At 37.4% G+C, this 22,245-nt stretch overlaps 1 protein-coding gene across 4 annotated transcripts in view; it reads right to left on the bottom strand.

Moving 5' to 3' along the window:
* LOC126355780 (phospholipase A1-like) overlaps positions 1–22,245 on the bottom strand; it is a 141,104-nt gene that overhangs the window by 86,810 nt on the left and 32,049 nt on the right. For 3 of the 4 annotated variants that reach the window (XM_050006187.1, XM_050006186.1, XM_050006188.1), the window contains exon 3: positions 1,211–1,340. In XM_050006187.1, the coding sequence (XP_049862144.1) occupies positions 1,211–1,320 (110 nt within the window). In that variant the 5' untranslated portion in view covers positions 1,321–1,340. Of the gene's footprint in view, positions 1–1,210; positions 1,341–9,319; positions 9,467–22,245 lie in introns of those variants that run through there. The other variant, XM_050006185.1, reaches the window with a different exon arrangement.

The following is a 22,245-nucleotide window of genomic DNA, read 5'->3' as shown; positions in this document are numbered from 1 at the left end:
TGAGAGGTAAAAATTGTACAGGGAGACCAAAGTTTGGATACATTCAGCAGATTCTAATGTAGATAGGTTGTGGTAGTAATGCTAAGATGAAGAGACTTGTGTAGGATGGCATGGAGAGCTGCATCAAACAACTGAATACTATAGCAACATGACTGATTACTACAATTATTACTCATAATGAATCTCTCAAGTTAGTCACACACAAAAAGAATGTGACTAACATTTAAGTACCAGGGTTGGTTCAATAGAACAAAAATCCTTGGTTACACAATGGCCTGATCTAGCTCAACCTGTCAATACATGATTAGAATTGTACATCATATTTGCATTTTATGTATTTTAAGTTTAGATATGCTTTGTTGTATCCTGTTCTCACAAGAGTGTCAGCCTTGCAAGATGTGTGGTAAAGATTTGATGAAGGAAAGGGAGATACTGGCAGACTGAGGATTGTAGTTGGGCTGTTGACGACTGCTCAGATAGTTAAGTTGGTTGTTGTCTGTAGGAGACAATGTGGTGGATTTCAGTTTCTGGACAGCATGGAGTTTTAATCCATATGCAGGTTTCTTAATTTGACATGATATCTATTTTCCAACATATTATGTAATATGATACTAGGTTATGAGATCTCTATGTTGCTACATTTGTCTGATTTGAATCAGGTACAGAAAGTGTTGCTTGTGTTTTCTAATATTCTGAATCTTTCTTTGGCTGTCATTGTTTGCTGACCAAATGACTATCAGTCTTTTACAATAAAGTAAAAACTAGGTACATTTTATAAGCTGGCTAAATTTTAAATCTAGTCTGTAGGAGATGATATCACATCTTCATTGTTCTTCTGTTTTATATCACTGGATCCACCTGTCTTTATTTTCTCAATATGTTATCTTCCACTTTTATACCATTTTACTCACCCTTTCTTCCATTTTGTATGGTGTTTTCTGTCCCACAATGACCTTCTATTTTTTTGGCATATATTTCCAACTATTTATTTCAGTTTCATTTCTTCTGTTTACAAAATTAGGAATCAAAGACAGCTTGCCCATCGTAATGCATGGTTCATGAATGAACTCCATTTCAGAAACTGTCAAAACAGATTTCTGGGCTGTATTAATAGCTGACTTTGCCTAGATAAATTTTGCATTACTGCTAGTCTCATGAGCTAAAATGGGATTGTTCACATTTATTGATGGCTGCAAGAAGTATCACTTACCTTGTAGAGAGATAAAGTGTAACATTGGACTCAATACTAGGTACATCATTTTGTCGGGCTCTACGTAGCATATTCACAAGATGAATTCCATGTCCTCCATCATCTGGCATCAAATACCATGTCCTGGTCCCTGTTAGAAGTAGTTACAAATGGTGCAATTTAATAATCTACTTATGAAGACTCACAAAGAGCAAGAACATTCAGATAGCGTCATAGTATTCCACATATGAGTGAAAGCACAGACCAGCACTCAGCACTCAACTGGAACTAAACACAGCCAACACAAAAAGTTACTGCAACATTTATCAGTTGCTATGACATTTAAGATGACAGCTCTCAGCTGAAAACGCCCACTTTATGGCAGAATGATTTTCTTATCTCATCAGGAAAATTTATATATGTTTATGCAAAATGCACCAACCATGAACAAAAGCTTTCACCATGACATTCTGTGGCTGTGTCTGTAAAACAGGAAGGTCTTAGCTTCTTGTGCAATGTTATTTAATCTACTGATATAGGAAGCTCAATTCAAATAAATATATTGAACTATGGTTTTACCCCACGTGTTTTTATAGAAAAATGGTCATCTACCACTACCTATTCGAACTTTCTCACTGTTCTGAGCTAATACATTATTGTGGTGTTAAACAAAACAAAAATTCTTAGACTCTGGACACTCTAATATTTTTGAAACTAAAACTGGAGGTAAACATTCTCTCTGTATCAACATCTTCACAATATAATATCAATATTATTATATACAAAAAGCATTACAAATCTTAACTTTGAACCTGTTAAGGGCTGGGGGGCAAGCAGATGGGGAAAATTTTTAAAGATGTTTCTTTGTGCAAGAGTGGTCAAGTTAAAACTTTTTCAGTTTGTTTTTAAATTATGCTTTGCTGTAAGTCAGACATTTTACATCACTGTGAAAGTGATAAAAATCTTTATTGCAACATTGTGCTTACCTTTCTTTGCTGAAAACAACCTTAATGTGGAGTAATGAAAGTCATTTTTCTTTCTGGTATTGTAATTATGTACTTCATAGTTCTGTACTTTATATCATTGGTGTAGAATCCCTAAATGTGAACAGCCGAATATTTTTTTCTCCCTTTAAAATTTAGGGTGAGGCTATTTGCAGAGAACCAGTCAAAGATACTTTTAAGAATGTTGTTTACCACTTCTGTTTCTGCATGTACACTTGGATTGATTTCCTAAATGTTGATGTCCTGCTGGCCCCGAGTAAAATAGATGGCCTCCCCAGGGCCAAACTCAATTAAGTTGCTTCTACTTTAAAGTAATGCAACATAAATGTACAATTTTATACGTTTGTGAAAAATAAAGAGTTGAGGACATTTTTACTTAGAAGCAACTTCGTCCATTAGACTAATTCCCCCCCCTCCAACCCAAAATGTCATTGATATTACAAGAAGGTTTGACTACATCTCTCAGTTTCCACATCCAACATCATACTTGAGCCATTCACTTGTAAATGTAGCTAGTATGAGTCTTCTAATTTAATTGGGAGTCAGTATTAAAGCTCAGCAGTTTTGAAACTCTTTTGCTAGCTGTATATCTTTATTAAATCACAAAATAAAGTCCTGCATTTAACATGAGTTGCAGCAGAGCTCGTTACACATAACAGAATTCATTGTTACTACTCATTTTTGTATGTTAAAGCTCAGTTTTTTCGACATTATAACTAAAACTTTATGATTAACCTCCTACTTGACACACCTTCAAAACAGTTAGCCTACATTGCTGTATTCACTTGATCTAACACTGTTATTATGGTGGAAAAATACAATACAGTTCTATTTGGGAACAAAAACTTGACGACTTTAACTTGCTGGATGATAATATTACAAAACACAGTGGTCACTATTTTATGAAACCTTGCAAGTAATCATCTGAGTGAAAACAGAGAACCAATATCTTTAACATACCAAATTATTTGTGGTTCTTCCTGTATATCTTCCCATTGTCTGTAAAGAAGTACAGCTTCTTATGCATAATTGAAACGCTAACAGGCCTCAAGTGCAGTGGGTATGGACTTCCCCATACTGTATACAGCAGCCTCTGTTAGACGCAATGGTGCTGCCCATAACTGAGAATAACTGGTAGATGAATTATGTAAATCTACAGCACACTCAGTGCCGATGTATGTGAGCATATATAATTCCAAGTTTGACATAACTTCATAGAGCATTTTTTGAGTTAGGCCTATTCCACTTCTTTTCATCAATTTTAAGTCCACTGCAAACAATAGTTCCAAACATGAAATCTGTGGACACAAAAATATTGTCCTAATGTTATTAAAAAAACTATTTTTATTATTTTCAAAATTGTTGAGAAAAATGTGATTTTCTCGTGCAAAACATAACAACATGATACATTAACTGGCCTTTAGAATTGGTATAGAGTCTAGAAGTCTCAGCACCATTTTCAGTTAAAAAATTAGTGAAGTTGTATCAAGTTTGCCAATTGTAACTATGATATTTTGGGGTAGGTTGATGTTTAAACATAGTAAATTGTTGGAGACCATTATCAGCACCATTTTTAATTTTTATTAGCTATAAAGTTTCCATCAAAAATAGAATATCAGTTTAGCAGAACCCCAAACAGGAAAACAGTAAGTGATTTAAAAATAAGCTAGAAGCATTTCATACCCACTTGCCTTAGTTGTGCCAATCATCACAGATGTGCTCCCTGTGCCATCCTCACCGAAATACAATGTCTGATCAAAAGTGTTTGGATGCATCAGCCAGGAGAGCTCAGTGACTTTGAACATTGAGTAGTCACTAGCTTTTTCACCTGAGTAACAAATCCATCAGAGACATCTCAACCCTTCTAAAGCTGCCAAGTAAACTGTTGGTGATATGGAAACCCAAAGGAACAATCACAACTAAACCAAGACCTGCCTGATCTCACACATTGATGGACAGGGACATTCAAAAGGGTGGTGAGAGTAAAAACATCATATGAAATCAGTGGAATGAATCACTTGTGAGTTCAAAAGTGCTACCAGCAGTCCAGCTATCATGATCATGTGTAGGGAGTTTTTAAAAAAAAGGGGGGGGGGGGGAGGGGGTACAAAAGTCGAACAGCTCCTCATAAGGAACAGATTTCTGCAGTCAGTGCTAAGTGACACTTAGGTGGTGGAAAGAGCAACACCACTGGGCAATCTATGGCTGGAAATGATTGATCTGGGGTGATGAATCATGTTATACCCTGTGGTAATTTGATGGAAGGGTTTGGGTTTGGCTAATGCCTGGGCAACATTACTTGCAGTGAGGTACAGAGAAAGTGGTGACACAGTATGGGTTTGTTTTCCATCAGAATCTGCTAAAAGCAGAAGGAGAACATATTTTATATCATTGTGTACTGCATACATAGAGGAACACTCTGGAGACAATGGTTAGTTGTATCAGCAAGACGAGCCACCCCACCATATAGCAGCATCTGTGAGGCAATGAAATGGACTGGCTTGTCCAGGGTCCTGATCCCAACCCAATGGAGTATCTTTGGGATGAGTCAGAATATTGAATGTGCTCCAGTTCTCAGCATTCAGCCTCACTAACTTTTTTGTTTCAGCTCTTGAGGAAGAATAGGGTGGCATTTCACCACAGATATTCAGACACTGTAGTGAAAGTGTCCCCTGCAGAATTGAAGCCATAATCAAAGCAAAATGTAGACACACCCTGTATTAATCTCCACTAATAGGAGTCTCAGTACTTTTGATCAGATAATGCAGATCTATAAAACCACTGCAGAGAGACAGATCAGTCTCTGCAAACATTCACAGCAAATCAGTCTCTTGACAGCCATCTCTATGTTCACAACAGACAGCATGTGAATGATGTTACATGCCTCAGATGACTGCAATAATGAGGTCTCTTGTCACAGAAAGAACTTATTTATCATTTCAGAAGAATTTGGTAAACTTACATTTCATGTATAATATGCCAAAGAAACTGGTATAGGTGTATTCAAATACAGAGATATGTAAACAAGCAGAATACAGCACTGCAGTTGGTAACAACTCTATAAGACAAAAAGTGTCCAGCATGGTTGATAGGTCTGTTACTGCTGCTACAATTGCAGGTTATCAAGATTTAAGTGAGTTTGAACATGGTGTTATAGTTGGCACATGAGCAATGGGACACAGCATATTCGAGGTAGTGATAAAGTGGGGATTTTTCTGTACAACCATTTCACGATTGTACCATGAATATCAGGAATACGGTAAAATATCAAATCTCCAACATTGCTGTGGCCGGAAAAAGGTCTCACAAGAATGGGGCCAACGATGCCTGAAGAGAATTGTTCAATGATACAGAAGTGCAAACCTTCCACAAATTGGTGCAGATTTCAATGCTGGGCCATCAACAAGTGTCAGTGTGTGAACCATTCAACAAAACATTATCGATATTGGCTTTCAGAGCCAAAGGCACACTTCTATACTCTTAATCACTGCATAACACAAAGCTTTATGCCTACACTGGGCCCATCAACACTGACAATGGACTGTTGATGACTGGAAACATGTTGACTGATTGGCAAGTCTCGTTTCAAATTGTACTGAGTGGATGGATGTGTACACATATGAAGACAACCTCATGAATCAATAGAACCTGCATGCCAGCAGCGCATTCTTCAAGCTATCAGAGGCTCTCTAATCATATGGGACCCTTGATATGTCTAGATACAACTCTGCAGGTGACACGCACATAATCATCCTGTCTGATCATCTGCATCCATTCATTGCGATTGTGCATTCTGACAGACTTGGGCATTTCCAGCAGGACAATGCGACACCCCACACATCCAGAATTGCTACAGAGTAGCTCCAGGAACACTCTTCTGATATTAAACACTCCCACTGGCTACCAAACTCCCCAGACATTAATATAATTGAGCGTATCTGAGATGCCTTGCAACATTCCGTTCAGAAGAATCTCCACTCTCTCGTACTCTTAAAGATTTATGGACAGCCCTCCAGGATTCATGGTGTCAGTTCCCTCCAGCACTACTTCAGACATTAGTCGAATCCATACCACATCGTGTTGCAGCACTTCTGCATGCTCACGGGGACCCTACACCATATTAGGCAAGTGTACCAGTTTCTTTGGCTCTTCATTTTAGTTATAAAACCATAAAGTGATTTTCAGTTATCTGCATCTCAGATCTGAGGAACTCTTCATTTTTACTGTGTGCTGTCTGTATAAAGTACTGTGCGGCAAGTGGAATTTTACTAGAACCACCCACTTTGTGGTGAGCAAACGTATACGGAACTTAGCTGCGGAGAGTTCTTAATTAATCGTCTGGAACTGAAGAACTTCCATAGTCTTTCAATTACAACATGTGTAAAGTGCTGCTGGGAAAAATGGCTTGTCTCAGCGTGGAGAATCTGGATTCAACATACAGATATCAATTTAAAAAAAAGAACTTGCTTCTTCAAATGAAGATATGTCATCACCCTAATGCTAATTCAAGTGCATTTCCTTTACAAGTTCCTGGAACAAGATTTCGCTACATTTCAGCACAGTAGCTGACATATCAGCAAGTTGACAGACGATTGTAGGTAATTGGTTTTGACAACTTTTCTAGTTGTTCATAGAAGTGGTCAGCTGGCTCTTGTTGAGTGAGGTGGAAGTAAGAAGGCACAATCATCGAACGTAAATTAGATGGCACAACCTGCATACACAAGGTTTATCAGCTGGGAATGTTAATGAAATGTCCATGTTTCAGAAATAAACCGCTCTCAGCTGTATATGAATTTTACAGCTGAATGTGGTTTGTTTCAGAAACATGGATTACTTCAGCTGCAGTTGCCCTCAACAGTAAACTATGTGTAGTGAAAAATCAGTCAAATCAAACTAGGTGGGCATAACATTGCAGAAGAAGCTAACAATGCAAAGTTACTTTACAGAAGGCGAATTGTGAAGTTCATAAAGACTATTTTGAGTGTTTTTTACCCTAGTATCAAAGTTTAATACTATCTACTTCAATTGTTGTGTATTTTGAAATATTGGGAACCGAGGGGTTCTGATATGTTGATGCCACTGTCACCACCGATGTATCTGTGGCCTACATTACTGCCACAGCATCACAGCTGTGGTGTTCAGCTTTACTAATAGCTGCAACTCCATCTCCAACCCCTCCTCCCTTCTCACCTGCAGTATGCAAAGCCAATTGTCAGTACACCACACCCACATCATATGCTGGTGCCAACCACAGAGGTTAAGTCAAGAGTACTTGTTTTACTTATTAGTTACAGCTAACAGACTAGCCAACATGGAAAGTAAGGAAGGACTTGACTTAGCTGAGATAACATTATTCGGAACAAAACGGTTTTGACAACTCAGGGATGCCTTCAATTCAGCCAATGTATGAAACACCTGTAGAATTAGTTCATATACCAACCAAACGTACACAAAGACAGCAGCACAAATGACCATAGGTTTGCTTGAGCCTTGGGAGAGCATTACTGAGGTACTGAAAAACTTCAGCTGGCAGATGCTTGAAGATAGAGTGTACTTACAAGGTTTCTAGAAGCACATTTAAATAAGGAATCTAGGAGAATATCAGAATCCTCTATGTATTGCTCCTGTAGGAACTGTTAAGTAAAAATTACATCAATTAGATCATGCATAGAGGTATTTGAATAACCATTCTTCCTGCACTCCGTACACAAATGGAACATGAAGAAGCCCTAACAAATGGTACTGGGAAGTACTCTCTGCCATGCACTACACAGCGGTTTAGAAAGTGTAGTTGTAGATCTAAAGTTGGCTTTATTGCCTACAGTAACTTCCTGTTGCTGTATGATGAAACTATAGACAGAATGGGGATTGTTTTTTCACTGACCTACTTAAAATATGAGATGCAAAACAATGCATCTTAATCAATACTGCAATGACATTCCCTGGATCAGCAAATACAAAAGAACTGTTCCCATATAGTAGTAGATGCAGTACATGAGTGCAAGGTGCCTTATGATGCTGTGAAAGAGTTTTTGAAAGATAAATGCTTCCTACATGACTCTTTGTCATGAAACTTCAATTGTCTTCATTGACAACCATCTGATCCGTGTATAGTGTTGGTCACATGTGCTAAGTTTGGTTGCTTCATGATGTACAACAATTATGTCAGATTTAAACAAAGTTGTAACTACTTAAACTACTACATAAACACTAGAAAGCGTAAATATAAGTGTATTTAATATATGAAGTTGGAAAATAGAAATCTGCAGGAACCATTTTTTCCATTAGACATAATTACTCTGTGAAGCAGCTGGTTTGAAGCTTTATTGTATTTGAAAAGTTACTTTCTTGATGTGGTAAGCACCTTTAAGTTGCAAGAAATGTAAGACACTTTTAACTGTGATCAAATTTTTTCATAAGGCAGCAATAGGAATAGGAATTGTGAAATATTGTGTCTATCAGTCAGCTGAACTTTTAACTCTACATGGAGGCTCCAGATATTCAAGGTCAAATCTACTTTACCCAAAACCTAAAAGTCAGAAATTAAATTTTGAATCAAATGTGAGTGACAGTGTTCTGAAACAATCAAAAAATTATTACAATTACTAATTACATGAGGACAAGTAGCATGTAAAGATGCATATGGCAACAGTAAAATCCTCATCCAGTGCTGACTGTGAGCATATTTTTTTGTCACTACAATGTTATTACAGGTGGAAAGTCTAACTTTCAAGAATGTAATCTAAGTACAATATTTGTTTAGCAATAAAAATGCATATTAAAAAAAATTTGCTGAGGAATGACACTTTTGTTTCTTTCCTAAGAGAGACATTAATAGTTAATGAAGCAATTGCCAGCTACAAAATATAACATTCATTAATCAGAGGAAAAATTCAGGATCTTTTAAATGTACATGTGTAATCATTTCTATACATATATTATACACTTACTAATTTGACCAAAAATATATTCTAATTAGACCAAAAATAGATCCTAATTTGGGCAAAAATATACACTAAGTTTTCATGTTCCTAGCATCTGCAAAGATTTACTTCAATACAACAGAATTATCAATAGCTGCTGGTATCATATAGCCTGGATACTTCTAAGACCGATAAATACTTACTTTTTGCTGAAGCAATTGTGACACAGGTGAAGAACAAAATATGGAAAAATAGCATGATGAATTCTTTTAATTCCAAGCAGAAAATCTGCTCTTAAAGGAAAACACAAACTACGGTAACTGATTATCAATCAAGGTTGTCTATTTGTTACCTTGGAATTTGAGCACTGATTCTTATCATTACATTATCAGCTACCGGAAAACCAGAAAGCAGTGTCCACTGATAATATCCAAAAACTCTCACAACATTAATGGGTACAGTCAAAAAAATGAAGAACGACACGTTCTAGCTTTGTTAGTTCCCTCATGTATGAGCACAATATATATATTGTGCATAACATTAAGCAGTAATGTAAGATAGAAAGGAAGAAATGGAAAAACCGTAAGAAAAACATAATAAATTTGTAGCTTTAGAGAAAAGGAATTCCACAACATTCTTGTAAGTTATTTGCATATTGTGCAATGGATCACAAATTCCCTATATAAATGCAAAAAAATGTTTAATGACCTAAATCAGAAACAAAAATGATCAGTATATGAATCACACCAGGTATGCAAGAAAAAGAAGAAACATAAATCTCATGTTTCCTCCGTTGTGAAAAAACCACAAACGATGACACCAAATGGGGAAAAATAGATGAAACAAGTACAGTCTTACAGTACACATGTGGTGGCAGATCAGCTGCTTCAGTGGCCCCACAATGCCTGGAGGCAAAAATGGTTATGTATGTGTTGATTTGTGCATATATGGATATATACGCGCACGTGTGTGTGTGTGTGTGGGGGGGGGGGGGGGGGGGGGGGGGGGGGTGAGGGGGGGGAGGAGGGAGCACGAAGGGTGTAAAGTGACTAATCAAAGAGAAATTTGATTTTCACCAAACAATGGTTACTGACAGAAGCTTATCACTTACATATTTGGAATTTAGATATTATAAAGAGCCATACCAAATATTTTAAAGTGAAAAATAAGATATTGGAACTACATGCATCTTTTCGAATGCTTACACTATGACCAGTTTTTAATACCTAAGTGGGTACAGTGGCCAGAGCCATTACAACAGGATCCTTTGTTTGTTTTCTTGCTTTCCAGACATATTTTCCAAGCATCTTGACATCCTACTATCTGAAACAATACCAAGCAGTTGCAGCACACTATTTTTTTTAAAAAGATAGCTAAGTTTTACTGGGGTGAACACCTTGGACACTTCTCGTGATGAGTCGTATGTCTACTTTTGCCGATCGAACATCATGTCAGCATTAGTGATCCACAGAAGAAACTACAAACTGAAATAAATAACAAGAAACTACGTTTGTTTGCCAAAAGCCGTTGAAGTTGTAAACATATAATTACTCTCCATAAAATTGAGATAAGAAGCATAATATAAAGGATTCATCTTACATATGATGACTCAAAAACATAATTTATTTTTAAATAGCAGAAAAAGCTTCCTCTGTCAATCTCACTACCAACAATGGCGATGTATATCGGAATTAGTCTGACCCCTTCTCAGCAAGCAGCAGTGCTGTTCAGGGAAAAACTATGGCTTGACTATTCACCCCATCCTGGCCACATTACAACACTTTCCCCTATCAAACTTACTATTAATTGGTAACCTACATAAATTAGTATGTTATATTAATTAATAGCAGTAATTGCAATATGAGATACAATGACAAATGTTTACTAAATGTTTTGAATGTCATTTTTCCTTTACTCATTACATTGTACTGCAACAGATTTAATTTGATTTCCTATTACTTATGAACAATATCTATCACATTTGAAGATGAGTATCTATGTAATGTATATTCACAAATCCATGTTACTTCCATTTGGTATTTCTACCACGCAGCTGATCAGTGCACTCTTGTGAGTTGTCAGCACTGGAAGACAAACAATCAAATATTGCCCCTCTCACTTCTATTAATGCCACAGTGGTCACGCTATTTTCCACTCAACTCCTAATGGAAGTGGCAAACTTGCCTTAGCTCACAGCCAAATTCACCAGCGTCATTTAAAATTAAGCGCATCTTAAAATATTACTGTCCCTCTAACTATTTTTGTTTGTTACCGAGCAATAAAAATGCTCTCTTAAGAAGCTCGTAACATTAGTTAGCATTTCTGGATTCTTCTGTTAGTTGCTAGAAGCACATTAATATAAAATATGACTGAAATCCACAGGCTGCATCACTGGTTTAAGGAGTGTCACAGTACATATTTTCTCTCATAAAATTTGCACTAAATAAGCCATTAGTGCTGAAGGAATAATAACATCCATACGTACAACAGTAGAAGAGAAAATGAACTCCATTAAAACTGATTGTAGCTTACTAAAATCTTTGATCACTTATCCAATGATTTGAAATCCCTGGCACAGCAAAGCCAAATTTGAAAGAAAGCAGCAAAAATTCCTTCTGATTAATTCCTTCTATTTCACAGAAGAATTTATATTTAGAAATTCATAGCTTATTTTGTGCAAAAGTATTACATACTTAGTTGTATTATTAAATTAAATTAAATACCCTCTCTCTCTTTTACTTCAAGTAGCAGGCATTTGTCTGTTATGGTGCCCATCTCTTCCTCAATCTTCCAAGACTTTTTTGACCTATCATATTACAATTTCTAACTTTGTAAGGAAACTTTTGATTAAAATGAGATGTCCACTTCATTTTCTTCTATTGTCTGCAATTTTTTTCTTACATTAAATAAGTTTTAACTGAATTCTTTCTTAATGTCATTGTTTCTTAATATGTCAAATTTAGTACAGGCTTTCACAGACCTAAAAATTTCATTTCACCTGCGTGTATCTTTATTTCTTGTTTGTAAATGACCCATGACACACTTCCACGGAGTAATATGAGGTTGGTCAATATTTTATAAAACTTAATCCATTTTATTTTTTGTGTCTTGCTTCTAAGGTATTTGTTTACTGTCCAAAATTTGTTTCCAAATTTTGGTACTGTCTTGTCTTCATGATATATTATCTTCTGATACTCATATGTGATATCACATCCCAGACAATTAGAATGGTGTAATGGATCATACTATTTTTTCTTTGCTTTTTTTAAAATACTTGTAAGCCACATATAACCAATGGTAAAGTAACATGTTATTTTGTGCCAGCGATAATGTTGTGATACAAAACAAAACAAAAAAGGAGATACATTCTGCAATTGGTTAATTTCTGTACCTTCACCTGTTTGTCTCTATAAGTGGTATGACAAGCTCTGCCACACCAGTATTGTTCAAAAATGTGTATTCCAACTGTACATTAAAAAGTATTATAAAAGTTATTAGGAAGACCAAGTTTATTTATATTCATATCAATAACACTGACTGTTCATCACTTCACCCTTGCCGAGAATCCTGCATCAAAAGGATCGAAGCAGACAAGAGGAATTTGCACAAGCAGCAGAGGGGCCATCCAGTAACAGCATTTTCATAATCAGCTCTATGCACAATGGAACTATTGAGAAGAAGTATGTAACTTTAAATAATGAATATTGATCTTAACTGTATTGATATTGAAGCTCTGTTATTATTAGTTCTGGAAGTTCACCCAGGATGTGCGTACTTTCCAATTTCTTTCAATTATTCTTTCCAATTTTTTTAATTATTAGAATAGCAAATTACTAATCAGTTTCCATTATTTTATGCCCACTCCCCTATATGCCACTATTCAATGGCAAATGTTTAAAGGACGGCGCTGAGTGGAATATGAACAGACCTTTTAATTGTTGAGATTAATTTTTGAGATAAATGATACATTTTATCATTACAACACGCTACTGAGACTTTTGTTGTATTTGTTACATGTCCGTGAGATTGGGACCAATAAAAACTTGAAGGATCAAATTAAAATTTAATTTCTGCCTACAAACGAGATGCGTCGGGAATACTGATTTCAGCGGTAAAGGTAAGAAGCTGCTATGCTGTATGCTTATATGGCTGTGCTTGGTGCCGTCTCTCCCGCACTAGATAATCTCTTATCCTTCTAATTAATATCCTTTATGGAGAGTGCACTTCTAAAAAAAAGTCAAAAATTTGTATAAGACCAACATTAAACTGAAAGATAGCTCATCAAGTTCTACAAGACTGTATCAGAGAATAATCAGATTCATTAGTGAACATGCAGATAAATCTACTTTAATTGAAAAATACCAATACAGACAAAATTTCATTTTTAAATTTTTTCATAATTTTGTTAAACACTTTTCACAATGGAGTCAAAGAAATTGGCTATTACTGAAAACTCATTACAAAATGCATTATCACAAGATGTCGGAAATCCGGACTTAGTAACAGTTGAAAGTAATGCCCCAACTCATGAACTGGCCAGTGGCTACCAAAACAACGAGATTGGCTTCCCACTACTAAAAAATTATGACACCGGTAATATAACTAGTCATGATGTTACTTTTATGATGCTCGATGAGACAATTTCTCAGTTCTCACCAGGAAACAGTTTTTCAAATAGTGAAACTGAAGCGCGTGACACCAAAACTTCTTCTGACTATTTTTTCATGACGTTGCAAAATGCAAGAAGAGGAAACAGTTCATAAAAGCAATGTAAATGCTAGAGAGAGACACAATTTGACACAGTTCATGCAACTAATAATACAACAGTTTACAAAACTGCAGGAATTTCAGCAGAGCATAACACAGCAACTTAAAGGTATAGGACAACAGGTTACACACCAAAATCAGGAATTTAATGATTTCAAGAATAGTATTAGTCCACAGTTCAGTGAGGTGAGAAGAACTATACACACTGAGTTATTGGGCAAACTACCTGGAATGTTGACAGAGCTAGGTAAACAACTAAAACAAGAAATGATTACAAAGATGTCCCGCAATGTAAATATGTTAACGGAAGAAGTAGACAATAAACATGAACAACTTGCAGGTGACTTACAAAACCTTAGTGAAGCATATTCTCAAATTCAGGAAAAGCAATCCCAAGTCTCGGTAAAAACTGTGACGAATGCAGTCAGCTAGATGCAAGACGTATGCACAAATCTGCCCACAGAAATACACCAGTCAAGTCTAAGAGTAGACCAGTTAAGTTTTGAGTCAGAATGTGCCAAAAAACAGAGTGATAAGTTATGTGCATATGTAAAGGAAATAACTGAAAAATCTGAAGCTGTGATGCTAGATAAGGGCAGCACCCTTGCTGAAAAGGTAGTGTCAGAGTGCAAAATTTATGTAGATACTACAGAAGAAGATCTAAAAGGGAAAGAAAGTCAACTTCTAGCTCAAATAGATTAAGGTGTAAAGGAAGCAGAGAAAAGGTTACGAGGCAGTATTGCTAAAACTAGTGACTGTCCAAAACGACATTTGACAGAAAACAAACCCATGCTTTTAGAGAAATTAGATACATTCACTCCTTACCCACAATATGGCCCTAGCCCATAAAAGGAAAATAGTGAAGGTTGAAGAATGCAGCAACACTTGGCAGCAGCTGTAACTGTCAAGCAAGTGCAGTTGCCATGCGCTACGCCACAAGTGAACATAAACACACCTGTCACTGACAGTGCAGTATATTTTTCAACATTACTTGCAGATGAGGGATTTGCTTGTGTCTGTGTATGTGCGGATGGATATGTGTGTGTGTGTGTGTGTGTGTGCGAGTGTACACCTGTCCTTTTTTTCCCCTAAGGGAAGTCTTTCCGCTCCCGGGATTGGAATGACTCCTTACCCTCTCCCTTAAAACCCACATCCTTTCATTTTTCCCTCTCCTTCCTTCCTTCCTGACGAAGCAACTGCCAGTTGCGAAAGCTCGTAATTCTGTGTGTGTGTTTGTGTGTTTTGTTCATGTGCCTGTCTGCCGGCGCTTTCCCTCTTGGTAAGTCTTGGAATCTTTGTTTTTAATATAGATTCCAAGACTTACCAAGCGGGAAAGCGCCGGCAGACAGGCACATTAACAAAACACACAAACACACACAAAGAATTACTAGCTTTCGCAACCGATGGTTGCTTCTTCAGGAAGGAGAGGGAAAGACGAAAGGATGTGGGTTTTAAGGGAGAGGGTAAGGAGTCATTCCAATCCCGGGAGCGGAAAGACTTCCCTTAGGGGAAAAAAAGGACAGGTGTACACTCGCACACACATACACACACATATCCATCCGCACATACACAGACAGGTGTATATATATATATATATATATATATATATATATATATAAAAGATTCCAAGACAAAACACACAAACACACCGGCGCTTTCCTGCTTGGTAAGTCTTGGAATCTTTGTTTTTAATATATTTTTCCCATGTGGAAGTTTCTTTATTTTTATATGATGTAAATAAAATAGAAAGAAACTTCCACATGGGAAAAATATATTAAAAACAAAGATCCAAGACTTACCAAGCGGGAAAGCGCCGGTAGATAGGCACAATGAATAAAACACACAAACACACACACAGAATTTCGAGCTTTCGCAACCGGCGGCTGCTTCGTCAGGAAAGAGGGAAGGAAAAGGAAAGGTGAAAGGATGTGGGTTTTAAGGGAGAGGGTAAGGAGTCATTCCAATCCCGGGAGCGGAAAGACTTCCCTTAGGGGGAAAAAAGGATAGGTATATATTTGCGCACACACACACACATATCCATCCATACATGTATGTATGGAGATGATGATTCACAGACAGGCATGGAGATGATGATTCACAGACAGGCACAACTAGAAGAATGCTAACAAGTTAGCTTTCAGCCAAAAGATCTTCTTCTGAAGTAGACAACACAACTGTGAACAAGGTTGCTAGTACACCTTCCAACTAAAAACATGTAAAACAATATTTTACTTACACATCTCAGTTCAGTATTTTGCATGCTTATGCAAGTGAAGCATTAATATACGTAGTAACACAAGAATACAGAAAACAATAACAAGGGAACCAATAGCTTTCATTAACATGTCTCCCATACCAAATAAAAAAACTGAATTATAAAGAGGAAACAAAACTTCATCAACACCAACTTTATACAACAAACAGCATTTTGTTGCCAGTGATCATGTAAGAGAAAAGAAAATAAGATAATCTATAATTTGCAATTGCCTTACCCCATCTTTCATTGTTTCTTAAGACTTGACACAAGCAGTCTCTCTTGTTTTGGAGGTATTCTTCCGTTTTATATTCTGTTTAATACCTATGTTATTGTGAAACTGAACACATGCTGTGAACGCCTTTCACAGCGGTAATGCCACCTTTCCAACATCACACACATACAGTGGCTACTTGGGATGCACAGTTGGGTACTTGTTTTAGGTCTTGAAAATGGCTCACAGGTTTGCTGTGGTGACATCGGGATGCTCTTCCTCATTCACTCATGGCAATGTGATCTGCCGGCAGTCTTGGTACATGCTGACCTCCCATGACCTGTTGAAATGGAAACCAATTTAAGAGACTACACTTGTGCATAGTTTTTTTTCAGCAGTCTTAAATTTGCCTGCATCAACTGTTTCCCTTTTAATTTATTATAAATTTTCATTCTTGTGGAGTGAGGAACCTGGGCATACAGTTTGAGGCAGGGGGTCAGAAGTATAAAGCTGATTATGTTACTTGTATCACAGTGCCAAAATAATTCATGTTTGGTATCTCATACATTCATAGAGATGAGAGAGTTAATACTTGATTGTTTCTAGATAATGGGTGAGATAATTCTTTGTGGTGTACAGTGGGCACAACCTGAACTATTTTTTCTATATCTTTAGTATCTGCTACATGATAGCAAAGTTTCCCAAAAAAGCAATACCATACCTAGTAATAGATCTGAAGTAACTTGTATATATTACATTTTAGGTGTCCAAGTCAGTTGCAACTGATAATATTGAAAATGCAAATCTGTTAGCTAAATACTCAATGTGTGCCGGCCTGCTCAAATTTTTATCAAAATTTTGTCTTAAGAATCAATTTCTTCTACATCTTGCTTGTTGTGAATAATCTTAATCTGGTCACATTTTGACTGTTTGGTTTTGAATTTCATCATATGAGTTTTTGATATGCTTAGATCCAACTCAACAATGGAAAATCCAGGATGGAATGTAACAATATTTTGAAAAGGATGATTGCTACTCACAATGCAGCGGAGATGTTGGGTCACAGATTAGTCATCACAAAAAGACTATCGCAAAATAAGGTTTCAGTTAACAAGGCCTTTGTCAAAACTAGACACCACACACACACACACACACACACACACACACACACACACACAATTGCAACTCACACACACATGATCACAGTCTGTGGCAGGCCACACTAGATTAGATTCAAGTTATTTAGCTGAAACAAAGTTTCTAAGGTAATGAGGATACTGATCAATTATTGGAGAATTTTTTCCGCATTTTGATTTTCACTAATGTAGAAATATTGTCTGCAACCAGAACTGGTGGGAAGCTGATATTTCATGATAAATCATTAGCATACACTTTCCAGTCACATTAATGTCACCACTGCCTATATTCAAGGTTAACATGCGAGAACCACTTACAGATGGCAGGTGGCTTGGCATATTGCTAAAACTAAGTGATTTATCTTACATCCAAAAGAGCATGATCATTGCCTTTCACACAAGAGTGGAAGCATTTCCAAATTGGCTAAGTTTGTAGCCTGTTTGCATGCCACCATGATTGAAGTATACTGTGCATGGCAAAATAGCACTATCCAAAACCGGCACTGAGACAACTGTGGTGCACCACAGGCCATAGATGACAAGGATAAATGACAACTGCAGAGGTGTGTACAGGCCAACAAATGTGCAACTGCTGAGCAAGTGACCACCCATATGAACCAAAGGGTGAGTGCTTCCTCAATGACCATTCAAAAAATATTGCTGCATATGGGCATAAGGTGCCTGATTCATGCACCCATGCTGACTGCTGTTCATAGGTGATGAAGTCTGGAATTTGCACACCAATGCCAAAACTGTAAATCCACTGAATAGTGACAGGTGGCCCTTTACAGATCAATCTTGTTTTATACTGTATCGGACAGGTGACTATTTGTGCATATGGCATAAAATTTCTAAAAGCAAAGGGGTTCAGGGTGGAGGAGGGAGTGTTATGGTCTGGAGAATGTTTCCGTGGCATTCCCTGGGTGATATTTTCATTCTGGAAGGCACAGTGGATCAACACAAGTATGTATTTATCCTTGGAGACTACATCCACCCCTACAGGCAGTTTGTTTTTCCTTGGCATGATGGCATCTACCAGTTGGACAATGTAACATGTCAAGCAGCTCACAGGGTACGTGTGTGACTTGAAGAGCACTAGGATGAGCTTACGATACTCCCCTGACCACCAAACTCCCCAGATCTAAACCTGATCAAGAATCGTGGGACCATCTTGATCAAGGTGTTCGCACCTTTGATCCTCAACTGAGAAACTAAGTGCAGTTAGCTACAGCACTGGAGTCCAAATCCCTGTTGGTACCTTCCAGAACCTTACTGACTCTCTTCCTGCACGTCTCACAGCAGTCTGCATTGCAAAAGCTAGTTATTCAGGTGGTGACATTAATGTGACTGGACCGTGTAGAACACAAACTGGACTGGGTGTAGGACGACCTGTTGTTGTTGTTGTTGTCTTCAGTCCTGAGACTGGTTTGATACAGCTCTCCATGCTACTCTATCCTGTGCAAGCTGCTTCATCTCCCAGTACCTACTGCAACCTACATCCTTCTGAATCTGCTTAGTGTACTCATCTCTCGGTCTCCCTCTACGATTTTTACCCTCCACACTGCCCTCCAATGCTAAATTTGTGATCCCTTGATGCCTCAAAACATGTCCTACCAACCGATCCCTTCTTCTAGTCAAGTTGTGCCACAAACTTCTCTTCTCCCCAATCCTATTCAATACCTCCTCATTAGTTACGTGATCTATCCACCTTATCTTCAGTATTCTTCTGTAGCACCACATTTCGAAACCTTCTATTCTCTTCTTGTCCAAACTAGTTATCGTCCATGTTTCACTTCCGTACATGGCTACACTCCAAACAAATACTTTCAGAAACGACTTCCTGATACATAAATCTATATTCGATGTTAACAAATTTCTCTTCTTCAGAAACGCTTTCCTTGCCATTGCCAGTCTACATTTTATATCCTCTCTACTTCGACCATCATCAGTTATTTTACTTCCTAAATAGCAAAACTCCTTTACTACTTTAAGTGTCTCATTTCCTAATCTAATTCCCTCAGCATCACCCGATTTAATTTGACTACATTCCATTATCCTCGTTTTGCTTTTGTTAATGTTCATCTTATATCCTCCTTTCAAGACACTGTCCATTCCGTTCAACTGCTCTTCCAAGTCCTTTGCCGTCTCTGACAGAATTACAATGTCATCGGCGAACCTCAAAGTTTTTACTTCGTCTCCATGAATTTTAATACCTACTCCAAATTTTTCTTTTGTTTTCTATACAGATCGAATAACATCGGGGAGAGGCTACAACCCTGTCTCACTCCTTTCCCAACCACTGCTTCCCTTTCATGCCCCTCGACTCTTATTACTGCCATCTGGTTTCTGTACAAATTATAAATAGCCTTTCGCTCCCTGTATTTTACCCCTGCCACCTTTAGAATTTGAAAAAGAGTATTCCAGTCAACATTGTCAAAAGCTTTCTCTAAGTCTACAAATGCCAGAAACGTAGGTTTGCCTTTTCTTAATCTTTCTTCTAAGATAAGTCGTAAGGTCAGTATTGCCTCACGTGTTCCAACATTTCGACGGAATCCAAACTGATCCTCCCCGAGGTCTGCATCTACCAGTTTTTCCATTCGTCTGTAAAGAATTCGCGTTAGTATTTTGCAGCCGTGGCTTATTAAACTGATAGTTCGGTAATTTTCACATCTGTCAGCACCTGCTTTCTTTGGGATTGGAATTATTATATTCTTCTTGAAGTCTGAGGGTATTTCGCCTGTCTCATACATCTTGCTCACCAGCTGGTAGAGTTTTGTCATGACTGGCTCTCCCAAGGCCGTCAGTAGTTCTAATGGAATGTTGTCTACTCCGGGGGCCTTGTTTCGACTCAGGTCTTTCAGTGCTCTGTCAAACTCTTCACGCAGTATCGTATCTCCCATTTCGTCTTCATCTACATCCTCTTCTATTTCCATAATATTGTCCTCAAGTACATCGCCCTTGTATAAACCTTCTATATACTCCTTCCACCTTTCTGCCTTCCCTTCTTTGCTTAGAACTGGGCTGCCATCTGAGCTCTTGATATTCATACACGTGGTTCTCTTCTCTCCAAAGGTCTCTTTAATTTTCCTGTAGGCAGTATCTATCTTACCCCTAGTGAAATAAGCTTCTACATCCTTACATTTGTCCTCTAGCCATCCTTGTTTAGCCATTTTGCACTTCCTGTCGATCTCATTTTTGAGACGTTTGTATTCCTTTTTGCCTGCTTCATTTACTGCATTTTTATATTTTCTCCTTTCATCAATTAAATTCAATATTTCTTCTGTTACCCAAGGATTTCTAGCAGCCCTCGTCTTTGTACCTACTTTATCCTCTGCTGCCTTCACTACTACATCCCTCAGAGCTACCCATTCTTCTTCTACTGTATTTCTTTCCCCTATTCCTGTCAATTGTTCCCTTATGCTCTCTCTGAAACTCTGTACAACCTCTGGTTCTTTCAGTTTATCCAGGTCCCATCTCCTTAATTTCCCACATTTTTGCAGTTTCTTCAGTTTTAATCTACAGGTCATAACCAATAGATTGTGGTCAGAGTCCACATCTGCCCCTGGAAATGTCTTACAACTTAAAACCTGGTTCCTAAATCTCTGTCTTACCATTATATAATCTATCTGATACCTTTTAGTATCTCCAGGGTTCTTCCACATATACAACCTTATTTCATGATTCTTAAACCAAGTGTTAGCTATGATTAAGTTGTGCTCTGTGCAAAATTCTACTAGGCGGTTTCCTCTTTCATTTCTTAGCCCCAATCCATATTCACCTACTATGTTTCCTTCTCTCCCTTTTCCTACACTCGAATTCCAGTCACCCATTACTATTAAATTTTCGTCTCCCTTCACTATCTGAATAATTTCTTTTATTTCATCGTACATTTCTTCAATTTCTTCATCATCTGCAGAGCTAGTTGGCATATAAACTTGTACTACTGTAGTAGGTGTGGGCTTCGTATCTATCTTGGCCACAATAATGCATTCACTATGCTGTTTGTAGTAGCTTACCCGCATTCCTATTTTCCTATTCATTATTAAACCTACTCCTGCATTACCCCTATTTGATTTTGTGTTTATAACCCTGTAGTCACCTGACCAGAAGTCTTGTTCCTCCTAGGATGACCTGAGGTACTATTTTACAGTCAGAAAAATAATTTGTCCATTTAAACCATTGTTAACTCTTTGTTTTTTGTTCGGTAAATAGTACTTATGCCTTTGGAGGGCACTGCTCCAAATGCCACACTTATCAAGTTCATAAATAAGCAAGGCAAGGTTTACAGAATCCAAAGCCTTTGTCAGGTCACAGAAGATTCCTGCCACCTTCTGCCTATTTCTCAATAAAATTGTTTAGTGCATCTGTGTGTTTTTTCCCCTCTTGAAAACCAAACTGACAGTTCAAAATAGTGGAATATTTTGCAATGAAGTTTTGGATCTGAGTAACAGCAACTTTTTCAAATCAACAGACTGGAGGACTCAGATAGGGTGATAACTTCCCATGATCTCTCGAGCCCATTTTGAAAAGAGATTTAACTTTAGCATATTTCCGTACCTCTGGTAATCAGCTGCCTTCAAAGCATTTATTAATTAATTGAGCTAGTGAGTGTGCAATTATGTTGCTTTAATATCTTTGGTGGGTACTGTTAAGAAGGCATTTCCTATATCCTTCATTGAAACTTTTAAAAATTTTGTAAGGTGTTTAAAGTTTTCATCAAGAGACTTACTTTGTGGTGATAATCTTAATGTCAAACTT

This window comes from Schistocerca gregaria, chromosome 3 (genome assembly GCF_023897955.1).
Source record: "Schistocerca gregaria isolate iqSchGreg1 chromosome 3, iqSchGreg1.2, whole genome shotgun sequence".
Taxonomy (NCBI): domain Eukaryota; kingdom Metazoa; phylum Arthropoda; class Insecta; order Orthoptera; family Acrididae; genus Schistocerca; species Schistocerca gregaria.
This window is presented reverse-complemented; position numbering and strand designations above follow the sequence as displayed.